At 38.8% G+C, this 13125-nt stretch overlaps 1 protein-coding gene across 2 annotated transcripts in view; it reads right to left on the bottom strand.

Annotated features, from left to right (window-relative positions):
• LOC110449911 overlaps positions 1 to 13125 on the bottom strand; it is a 58548-nt gene that overhangs the window by 26286 nt on the left and 19137 nt on the right. The window contains exon 1 of one of the 2 annotated variants that reach the window (XM_021497072.1): positions 2371 to 3049. The exons of the other annotated variant lie outside the window; for it this stretch is intronic. Within the exon in view, the coding sequence (XP_021352747.1) occupies positions 2371 to 2407 (37 nt within the window). The 5' untranslated portion in view covers positions 2408 to 3049. Of the gene's footprint in view, positions 1 to 2370; positions 3050 to 13125 lie in introns of those variants that run through there. 2 annotated transcript variants of the gene reach the window in all.

The following is a 13125-nucleotide window of genomic DNA, read 5'->3' as shown; positions in this document are numbered from 1 at the left end:
ACATTTCAAAATATTTGTCTTGTACCGAAGATTCATTTTGCAATAAAGCCAAAAGATTTTTATAATGTTTATATTTATTGTTTATAATTATTTTAAACGTTTGTGTGTGTTAAAAACGATTAGTCTTTTCACACGAAAACTAACTTATCCAACTGTCACGGCTGGCATTCTTCGATTCTCAGAACAAAGCGTTTTATCTGGGGATCAATATAACAAGGATTATTTTGGATCGAAATCAAAATTTCTGGTAGGAGACGCCGAATTACAATAGTAAAAACACGGTTCTTTCTTGACCTTTATCATGTACATTAAATCTCGTGCATTTCTTGATGAAATTATTGATCCAAAATACAATACACATTATAATGCAACAAGCATTAATGAAATGGCGAATGTACACAAGCAGCAGAACGTGAGTTACATAACCCGATGCTTACCGGCGCGACAAAGCGCCCTCTGGGGGGTAGATTAACGGACAGATTGTACTCTATATTTACTTTTTACATGCATGACAGATTATGAAGGTTTCTGTTCATCCCTATATCTAATATTTAAAAAGTATTGAACTTTTGCTCGTCATCCGTGTCCGGATAATTTATGTCAGTACTTGATTTCAAGTTTTCTAAAATATATCAATTCTCGATATTAATCGAAGTAATTTTCATTCATTTGGTCAGATGTCATAAACATGTAGGCCCGGAAGCGCCTATTGATGACAGTACCGAACACCTTTTTTACAGGTGACATCGTGGGTAACATCGTAGGTAACAATTACATCGTGACAAGTCATTATTCACGGCGTTATGACATCTCCAATATACTGATAGCATCGCCTGCCCTGGAGAAAACATGGTCACGTTCTAGTAATACGGTTTTATTGTTACACAATTATCAACATATTACGCATTATACTCCTACAGTGTAAGCTATGAATACTAAACATTTGAGTCCGCTTCATTTACTTTTAATCAAACCATTTTTTTATCGGCAACCCTGGTGGGGAGAAACAGCGTTCTCAGTGGACAGCCAACCACCTTCCGACGCCAGTGTTGGGGGTGAATTACCGTGATCATGAACCCTATCCTATAGTATATGTATGACTTAACAAATATATTACGATGCTATAATGGCATGGCCTGGGCGAGACTGATAACACAATCCTAGGAAATATGAAAACATAAATTGACTGAGGCGTTCACGGGCTCGTCTAGATAGTCTACAAATCATGATTAACCTATCCACACCAGTGACAGGCAGCACGTGCTCTCGGACTACAGCTAAATGTTTTCTCAGACACCAGCAATTGGTGGTTGGACTCCGGTAGATTTCAGGCATCGGCTGTACCCAATATGTACCGGTAGATTTCGGGCATCGGCTGTACCCAATGTGTACCGGTAGATTTCGGGCATCGGCTGTACTCAATGTGTACCGGTAGATGTCGGACATCGGCTGTACCCAATCTGTACTTTGTCATATTGATGCAATATTTGACCAACTTTAACACTATATTATATATAATGTCATGATAAATATTATTGAACGAATAACTGGGCTTATTTGCGGATTAGTTTGCGTTTAGGGGATGGTATGTTATTATACGCCGTTAATACGTCTGTGATTATTGATGGACTGACAACACTTATATACATAGTCCGGTAATCCCTGAAGGACTGACCGCAGCAATCACTGACACTCCTACACGCAACTGATACATCATGCATGCAAGGATGCTAATTTTCCCATTAAATGTCCGAACGTAAAATGAGTGTTTAAACGATCTGGTTATTGTCGGTCGTCGTGTTGTACAATATGTACTTATAACAGAAGATTCCTTGTTAATAAATAAATGACATGCTGATCCCCGTTATCCAAACTCTCCAACCCAACACTTCGTAACCATAAACGTTATAAAAATCTATACGCCAAACCTTCCAACCCAACTTTACAAATCCTGTATGTACTTGTGCGGTACCACTAAAGCACACATATCCCTGTGTTTCACCCAGACTATTGACATACTACGACACCCGAATATCGCTCGTTAACAGTTGAATTGGAAAATTTTCAATTTATAAAAAACCGCATTTGACGTACATGTATAACTTCGCTAACGAAACTGTGTTAAAGTCTTTAATAGGGTACCTAGTTATGCAGAAGCACGCCTGCGTCAGATCAGGTGAAAACTTATCCTCCCCGTGCATTTTAATCAACAATAATTAAATCTTTATCTAAAGGTGTTTAGGAGATAACGTGCGGTTATATGCGTGTATAATAATATCCTGCTCAATTTCTGTTACAAAAACTAATAGAAAAAAGAAATCAATCTTGATTTGTATAAATTAATAAAATATTAATTGTGGTTGTACATACCGAGAAGTAAGAAACAGCGTGAGTGTTGTCCGGCCATAGTCCCACTAGCGTATAGTATCCACGGAGACGTGTGCACCGCTCAGCCGACCTAAACCGAATCAGCCAGTCCCTCTCCGGGACCTGCTCTTGTACGGAAGTGTGGAGGGGTATATAGTCAGGTGCCCCGCGTCACCGTGTTAATGAGACACGGTAACACTTCATCATATTGTGATAAACATCCATCTCGTGTCAATACAGCCGTATTTAGAATAATGGACGTTATCATTCCGCTTTATCTTAATTGCAGATTTATCTGTAGGCTGTAAAGAACGATTCGGTCTTGGTTTGGGCCGGTCAGTATGCCCCGCCCCGGGCCGCACTTCACAGTCCGATATACGGTTCTGCACCTTTTGTTTGACGTTTCAACAGTTTCTCATTAAACGACACTCTTAGCCTAAACCAGTCATAATGAAATTTTTAACTATTACTTATTCACCAGTACTTCATAATTCATAAATAGTGTTTGGGTCTATCGAATGATTACTAAATGAACACCTGTGTTCCTAGGGTTAGGCCCGTACCTGACACTCGCTCCGTACTGACACAGATCCCAGTGAGATTTAGATACACTTGTGTACGTGGTTCGTAGCGGTGACAGCAGGAGCAGACAGTCTATCGCCCACAGATACACGGACAGGGAGGAATATCAATCGGATCACCCATTATATAATAGGACTGCAGCAGTTATTCAACATGTACATGGCGAGATAGGAGAACGGTAATACCGGCGATTACATTGAGGCAGAGCCACAGCGTCAATGTTGGGGTTGATAGGCCCTAAATTAGACTGTTTAATGGTCCTTTTATATACACCAGTGTTGCCCCAGTGATCATAACGCGCCGATATGAACTTATATCTACACAAATGTTACTGAGTAAGGAAATGTGTAGTTATAAATAAACGACTGTAGTAAGCCACGATAACGTTTTCCCCTGTAGACGAAACCCGTTTTCTTCCGAGAAATGGCGGAAAATTGTCATAAATGATATTAGAGATATATAATGATACTAGTTGAATTACGCAGGGCAACGTGTACATAGTATAAACAAATACGAAACACGTTCATTAAGATATAAACAAACACGCACTGCGTTCGTACAAGTTATTAATACGAACTGCGTTCATACACGATACCACTAAATACGAACTGCGTTCATACACGATACCACTAAATACGAACTGGGTTCATACAAGTTATTAATACGAACTGCGTTCATACACAATACCACTAAATACGAACTGCGTTCATACACGATACCACTAAATACGAACTGGGTTCATACAAGATATTAATACCAATTGCGTTCATACACGATACCACTAAATAGGAACTGGGTTCATAAAGATATTAATACCAACTGCATTCATACACGATACCACTAAATACGAACTGGGTTCATACAAGTTATTAATACGAACCGCGTTCAAACACGATACAACTAAATACGAACTGGGTTCATACACGTTATTAATACGAACTGCATTCAAACACGATACCACTAAATACGAACTGGGTTCATACAAGATATTAATACCAACTGCGTTCATACACGATACCACTAAATACGAACTGGGTTCATACACGATACCACTAAATACGAACTGCGTTCAAACACGATACCACTAAATACGAACTGAGTTTATACAAGTTATTAATACGAACTGCGTTCAAACACGATACCTCTAAATACGAACTGGGTCCATACAAGCTATTAATACGAACTGCGTTCAAACACGATACCACTAAATACGAACTGGGTTCATACAAGTTATCAATATGAACTGCATTCAAACACGATACCACTAAATACGAACTGGGTTCATACAAGTTATAAAAACGAACTGCGTTCAAACACGATACCACTTAATACGAACTGGGTTCATACAAGTTATTAATACGAACTGCGTTCAAACACGATACCACTAAATACGAACTGCGTTTATACACTATACCACTAAATACGACCTGGGTTCATACAAGTTATTAATACGAACTGCGTTCAAACACGATACCTCTAAATACGAACTGCGTTTATACACTATACCACCAAATACGACCTGGGTTCATACAAGTTATTAATACGAACGGCGTTCAAACACGATACCACTAAATACGAACTGAGTTTATACAAGTTATTAATACGAACTGCGTTCAAACACGATACCACTAAATACGAACTGGGTTCATACAAGTTATAAAAACGAACTGCGTTCAAACACGATACCACTAAATACGAACTGGGGTCATACAAGTTATTAATACGAACTGCGTTCAAACACGATACCACTTAATACGAACTGAGTTCATACAAGATATTAATACGAACTGCGTTCAAAAACGATACCACTAAATACGAACTGGGTTCATACAAGCTATTAATACGAACAGCGTTCAAACACGATACCAATAAATACGAACTGAGTTCATACAAGATATTAATACGAACTGCGTTCAAACACGATACCACTAAATACGAACTGGGTTCATACAAGTTATTAATACGAACTGCGTTCAAACACGATACCACTAAATACGATCTGGGTTCATTCACGATACCACTAAATACGAACTGGGTTCACACAAGATATGAACACGAACTTCGTTCACACACGATACCACTTAATACGAACTGGGTTTATACAAGTTATTAACTAATACAATGAACAAGCCAAATATTTGATTTTGGGGATAGTAATAAGATGCTTAAGGATTGGGAATAACAAGAGTTAGGAGAGCATCGTACATTTAATCGTAGTTTCAAACCTGTATAAAGAACTGTAACCGAACAAGGTCTTGTGACCATATATAACCTATTCCATCTGGAGCTTGTATCGTAGGTATCTGTCATAGCAGTACAATCTCACTGTTGGCTGATCGCGTCCATGAATAAATCGATATATTTGACAACAACGTAAGAAAGTATCTAACGGAATATAGAGACACATTATTTATCAACAAGGCAGAATTAACTTTATAAGAAGAGAAATAATTTCAAAACAAAACACTTACGAAATGTATTTTTTATGGATCTATGGAAACTACTGGGAAACAAGTTAGAAAATATGATGAAACACAATCGAGAAAAATATATTAGAAACTCTGTTACGAAGCATTGGCAAACTGATGAAATCAATCAGGTATTTACACAAAACAAACAATTTAATCTACAGTATAAAACAACAGAGGAACAAGTTAGAAACACCTATCTAGAGAAGCTAGAACTAGCGAACAAAAACCCATGACCAGTAAGAAAAACCAAATTAAAAATCAGTAATAATTTCGTAATGAAAACAATTGAGACACACGATGGAAGCATAGAAACAAATATGAACTGAAGTAAACGATTGAGAAACAAATTCATGCATCGTTAGACACAGTGGATAGAAACAAGAACAATACATTACAGGACACATTACCGGAACCACGTACAGGTTCCGACAATGCTTGCCGTCCTGTAAGTTTACCTGGTGTTGTTATAATTTGAAGATGGATTTGCTACTATTGCAGAAGTTTTATGCGTGTTTTAAAGTTCGAGCACACATTTCTGTTCTAGTCTGTTGGAACCATTACATATCATTACTAATTAAGCGTGCGCTCTCATAGATAACTGCAACATTGAATGTTCCAGACCTCATGTGTTCAAACTGGACAACGGCAAACTGATGATAAACAGTTGATTTCTAATTGGGGAATATTTGGGCGGAACGCAGAACGACATACCAATTACCTCAATTTTCAGAGATAAATGTAGACGACAGTGTGTGAAGGTGATTGGTACACTTTAAAATAATCTACAGTGTTTGACCCTGTGTGTAATTATCTTTGATAAGGTAATTAAGTTGTGGACCCTTCTGTCACCCTACATTGACTGAACCTCGTTCAGGTGTGCTATTCCCAAACCTTGTTAGAACGCTTATATCTTTAAGTGTTTTTTATTTTCTCTGGACACATCTTTCTCATGAATGCTCTTTATCATATACCAGTGCTCGATGTATTCCGACTTCCTACGATGTGATGTGAGCCGAGTATAAAGATGGCTTAATGTGAGAGAACACAAAACAATATGTCTGAATGGCCTTCGACTCGTCAAAAGTGGGGCGATGGGAGTTTCAGTTCTGCCACCAGACAGCAATATGCATTATGCGTAGAAAAACTGTGATATTATTGTCAGAGCACTTATATATATCTTCGGCATGGATGTACAAAGATAATTATTTTTCCTAAATGTGTATTTAAGTGAGATTATTCTACCCTTGGCGAGCTGTCAGAACCTCTTTGTTAAATCCGACGTTAAGACTAGCTAAGGGCCATACGTCAGAACCTTCGAGTGACACAAGCTTATCGTCAACACACGTCACCCAATTAAAACACTCGTCAAACTGAATAACGTACAATTTCTTGAACTCAATCGTTGGAATCCTCTTCAAACCTTAATAGAACCAAGTTTAAAGCATCGCATTTGACAAACTGTACAAACTGAACCTTGACCTTGGTTAGACACATGTCTACTTACACTTAGGACACACACGTTTTTCAGTTTTGGCCTTGTTTTGACACTTGGCTTCATTCGGCTTTGACCTAGTTAAGAAACATTACTTATAATACAGCTTTGACCTTGTTAAGAAACATTACTTATAGTACAGCTTTGACCTTGTTTTGACACTTGTCTTCGTTCATATTTCACGTTGTTTAGACATGCCTCAATACAGCTTGACATTGTTTAGACACTTGTCTTTGTTCATACTTCACGTTGTTTAGACATAACTTAATACAGCTTTGACACGGTTTAGACGCATTCCTTGACAAGGGAAGTAAATCTAAGTAAGAAAAACTCATTTTTGTTACCTCTTCTCCTATAAATGTAAACGGAAGTGTCAAGCTTCGACATTGAGACACATGCCTTAGTACAGTTTTGACCTTGTTTAGACACGTGTCTTTGCGCAGTTTTGACCTTGTTTAGACACGTGTCTTTGCGCAGTTTTGATATGTTAAGGCACATGTCTTCCTACAGCTTCGACACTGTTTAAACATATATCATTGAACAGTTTAAACTTACGATTAAACCCGTGATGTTCCCCAATCTCTGATCATTCTCTATCCTAAATATATGTAAGTTTTATTTTTCTATATGTTAAGCATTTAATTTCATTTAGTCTCACTTGTAATTATTGTGTATATATATGTTACCGCTCTGTACCATTGAATTGGTTTGTGACGAGAATAAGATTAATCTGTAACGATTAATTAATGGATTTGAGGTCGGTGATATTTTCGGAAACTTGTGGGCAATGTTCTGGACTTTGAAGGTAGTGACTGTGTGCATTCGCTATGAATTTTTTTTCGAATCCGTGTAAACACATTATTTATGGTATATTTGTTCTGAACCATGTGGAAGTGAAGTCGGGAGAGATGTTAATATAAAGACAAATCGACGTAATCCAATCACCGACGTCAACACATAGATTAGCCAATCACTGACATAGATAGATTAGCCAATCGTTAACAACAACACATTGATAGATTATCCAATCACTAACAACAACACATAAGATTGATCAGCCAATTACTGACAACAACACATAGGATCATCTGATCAATCAGAGCTCTATCTCTGTAGATTAGATGATAAGCAATGTATTTCACTGATCTCCGTGTGAATTTTGAACTATAGTCGACGGTATGATAATAGGGGAAATATTCTTGCTACACTTATGAGATGTCGCAGTAAAAGGAAAACGTATAACAGTGTATCTAGTTTCCGAGGCCTTAGGGTGAATTTTGCCGAATAAAAGATTTTGAGAAAAATTATACATCGATGTGCTTTACATTGTTTATCAATGGTAAGTCTTTAATTTTACTGGAAGTTAGTTTGCAATCACTTCATTTACTCTACAATGTGACTTATTCCGCCAAGACGACGTCGTTTGAACGACGCCATTTCGTGACCAGTTTCAGAGTCTGTTTATGGTTCACTTAGAATTATAAAGAATAAAGACGGAAATTCAGAGAAAAAAATGTAAGGACACCATACGTTTTGGCGTCGCCTGTGGAATAGCTGGATGAACCACACACCACATGAGAGTCAAGCAATTTTGTTATGCAGATTTTTCGATGTGCATTTCTATTGTTTTCTAATTGTATGAAAAAGGGTAATGGTAGAAAAGCTATTTGAGTAAATTGGTGTGAATCTAATTGTTTCTCTTGATTTCGCAGACGTTAAGTAACTGGTGACGTCAACAAACCTGCGGCATGCGTACAGCGATGCGCAATAAGTCAGGGCACAAGAAACAGGTCCTCAGTACATTTATAGTACCTTGTTATAGGACAGAACGTGCAAGTATCCCCTTCCGCAAATACCAAAAGGTGGGATAATATTTGATTACCCTTGTCAGTTGTGTTTTGTCAGTTTTCAATATTTTTCAGTTTCAAAGTGTAAGAGTATATATTTATCAAAGAAAATACTTTAAAATCAGTTTAAAATTGGTTCATAACGACGTTTCGTTCAGCGACTGATAAAAGGAACTCGGAGTGTTGAAACCGAGCAGTCTAATTTACGCTCGATCAGCCGCCTCCCAATACACCAATCAAGTGCGTGTATAATATGCGGAGCGATGACGGACAACCTACTTAGTCTGTCATCGAGGCGTCCGTAATACAGCCAGCTATCCACACAGCCCATACACTATAATACATCACCGCACTGACATAAACGCCAAATAATAACGCCGAATAAAACAGTCAGCAGTTTGAAAAAAAAACTTTGGAAGAAATGGGAAAAAATCACAAATATTTCAATTTTAAATATATATACAAATAAAAAAAATATAAAACGGCATATGATTTCGATTTTACGAGGTGCTTGCTGAGCTTGAAACATCTGTATCTGTTGCACCATTTAACAATGAGATATAAACACGCGTTATTATTCTTAATTACAATTTTGTGTTAAGTCTTGTATCAATACAGCAACACAAATATCCGGAGGTGTCGGTTCTAATCTTGTAGCTGAGTTCGACTGTTACAGCCGTGTTATCAGCTTTTGATGCTGCCGAATATTGGCACGTGACAGTCCTGCTGGTGACAATATTAGTTTGGCTCGAGGATGTCAAATCTGGGTGTGACGGAATCTGATTAAACTAATATCTTTATGAACATAATGGGTTGTCAAATTGGAAAACACGTAGGATAGTTGTGATACTATATTGTCTATTTGTGTGAGCATGTTACCAAACTAAACTACTAAAATCCTTACATTCACAACTTTTTAAAATATAAAAAAAATGCAGCGTATGCATTTTACAAAGCGTTACTTCTAGACTTCGGCCACTGATTGGTCGGATTCATTTCCGGTCACTACTTGTCGCGTTGACAGAATAACGGAAGTGTGTGTTTGGTGTGTGACATCCGGAATAGGAAAAAGATATTAGTCCATGACAGGTGATTACTGCGCGTGACGCGGCCACTCCAAAGTTCGTTATACCTTTAAACCATGACTTAAACCCAGAAGATTTAAACTATACCTATTGTAAACTAATCCTACAAGTTTCCCTGTACACAATATTGCCAAACATAAGGTTGTGAACTATAAAGAACATTGTTTCTTATTGGATTGTGAAATATTAGGAATCTATCATCAACATCAGCATGAACAATGCATTGTCATAAGTGTACAAATCTACAGGGTTTCGCGCAGTCGACGCTACCGATTGCCCTAAATCCGAAAGTAATGGACTACAAGAGATATACAGAACACAATGGAACGGTTTCGCTTCGTTTGTTGGCGATTGGTATCGATGAAAGTTCCTGTAGCATGTGTTGTGATGGTACTACACACTTCACTCGGAAGTATGTAACGTGTACACTCTGTGCACTTCTAATGGAGTAACAACTCCCGATATCAAAGCGAGTCTGTCTTTGGCGACGACGAGGCGTGACGCGGGGTAGTGAGGCACTACGGAACCCGCCTCCAAAGCTGGTCACGGAATAACACGGTGTTTTTACTGTAAATAGGAGAGTCTTCGGTAACACAACTAATAATCAAACACGTACACATCGTGTCCGCCATCATCGACGGGTTCTCATCCGTTAAATAGGAGATATTTCCGTCAGACCAACTGATAGCCTTAACATGTGATCGGCGGTAAAAACGCTGGCGCGAGGATGCGCGTGTAAATCATAGACGACCTACAGCGGCACGACCCCTTAATTGACTGGCAAATTGTTAGAGTGCCATACCGTTGTCAGTAATGTTTTAAAGAGGAAAGCGGTAATAGAATGCCCCGTGTTTATAATGAAGAAGCGCGATATGTTTAAAACTCAGTAAAAAAGGTTATATTTTAGAGGATGTTTGCCACTCATTGCGGGTTATTGCTATTACCCCGAGTTATGCCTTGATCACGCACCCTCTATCTGTTTAACACCGTGTTCGTAGCTGTGAGGGACACAAATGAGGCAATATACTCCTGCTTTTGATATGTTTTACGACAGGAGGTATCTCGCTTACAACATTACACAGGTATACCGGAATACGCTTGCCATCTACACCACTTCCGGTACAGCTGATTTGTCCGTCATAAACTAATGGAGGCTTTTACACTTGGTTTGTTTGACATTGACCTATGAAGATGTATGGCTACTGTCAGTTTCAGCATATTGCTTCAAAAGTCTCCAAATTTCCTTCAATATTACACTATTCAGCTCACAATCACGTGACAAGCCGGAGACAGGTGAAAGAGTTGTCTCGATAAATTCGTTTGACTTTAGCTGGTCATTAACCCTGTTATCGAATGCGGATGGTGCACCAAGTTTATCTCGACGCCATTGACTGTCATTGTGTGTGTCCTCGTTATAATGTAAACGACATGCAGCTTCGCTGTCATATTTATTACAGTCTGGGTTCTAGTGCCACGCCGACAGTTTTCTTTTCAGCTGATCATCCAAAATCAATCGCCGGAGATGTATCAAGCTGTTGTGTGTTGTCAATCGTTTCAGACCTGATCATCTATTGCCATGCATGCGAGCAATTCGTAATAAAATGTTAGCACTAAACCCCGTCGAATGCTCGTAAAACAGCGACTGTTGAAGAGACAAACGACCTAGCGTAGTGAATGGCCAATGCTGGTTTACGTTGACCCGGTACTGAGGCCCGATATGGACATAGCCAATGCGCCTAATTCTTAAAACAACTGACGTTATCTGAATGCGTGTATTTGTTTGAGGGATAATTCAATACACGCAATCTAAGATCCCTTTAAAAGAAACTGCAAACGTTTAAAAAAAACATCAACAAACGTGAACAACGGCAATTTTACTTTTTCTTTTATCAGAGACATTACATTGCAATTGCAACTTATCTTCCTGACAGAGTTCTCAACGAACTCGCGTGTAACGGCAAATTACGGGGTTCAGAGGCGAGAAGCGCCCCCTACCGATCACAATAACACGCCAGCATGCCGGCAGGTACGGCCGTCTCACAGACCCGATTTAATACTAGATTCCAAATTAAACATTTGGCACCAACTTCCCCCAAACGACCTACAAGTGAATTGCTAAAAAAATAATGACGCTGATTCTGATGAAGCTCTCTCGCGAACGAGATGATCTTTGTGAAAGTGCGCTTGACACACCTATTCATGTTTTCTGATAGCCTGCGACGTATAACCGAAGAAGAAATACGACCACCTTTTATGTTTTCTTTGTAATAAAATAATAAAACTGTAGGCTTTGCCAATTTTGATGCCAACAGCGATCACGTAACGTTGCTTGTTTATGTTTGGTAAAACAACCATGATCCCAAGGCTCCGGTTATGACATCGCCACAATGAAGTCTGAATAAGTATCCGGCCGCGGTATATCGGCAGCGTGACGATGGAAGTGTAAAACATGACCGCCAATAATCTTTATACAAGTTTGTGTTTGTCAGGAAACTCGGAAACCAATAAGAGATGACGTTATACAGACTAGCAGTGTTTACAGTAAGACTGGTGTACATGGTCGAGCAGTGAATGTTTACAGTAACACTGGGGTGTACATGGTGAGCATTGAGTGAGAGTGCTCTACTAGACGATACTTACTGACAAACCCAAACAGTGTTAGAGGACAACACTTGGCGGCGCTGCTGACAGACCCCGACCAGACGAGGTGTTCCGAATCAACGGAAACGGGAATGTACACCATTGGCTGAGTGTGATCTCCCGCACTTATCTAATAAAGTATAACAAACATTGACATACATAGGACAGTGACTGACGGTGAATTACTCAACGGACGATTGACACTTCCAGCGGTTTACACCATTAACACAGGTTTGCCGGGAAGGTTTCAAACCTACCACTTTTTGCCTGTAACGTTATTTCAAGACGATTTCTTGATAAAAAAAAAAGAACCTTGAACAAATTGGTTCAAGAGTGTTTCTTACACGTAAAACTGTTGATTATATGTATTGGAGACTGACTGTAAGAGTTTCCTTATGAGAAAAAGCGGATAAATCATATCAAACTAAACCAGCGATGACAGAGGAGAAGAAGTCTATTGATATTGTATTAGCCGAACCAGCTGTCTGATGTGTTGAGCGTTCGGCAATCTCATATATAACAGTTACTAGCCTGTAGTCGGTCACTCCCTAGACATACGTTTGTGTATCCATCTCGAGTCGTGAATCTCCGGTAATCTGCAATCTTCGGAAACCGATGGACAAACTAATGGTTCGTGTATG

The sequence above is a fragment of the Mizuhopecten yessoensis genome, unplaced genomic scaffold, assembly GCF_002113885.1.
Source record: "Mizuhopecten yessoensis strain PY_sf001 unplaced genomic scaffold, ASM211388v2 scaffold4839, whole genome shotgun sequence".
Classification (NCBI taxonomy): domain Eukaryota; kingdom Metazoa; phylum Mollusca; class Bivalvia; order Pectinida; family Pectinidae; genus Mizuhopecten; species Mizuhopecten yessoensis.
The sequence above is the reverse complement of the archived record's forward strand: the minus strand, read 5'-3'. Positions and strand labels throughout refer to the sequence as shown.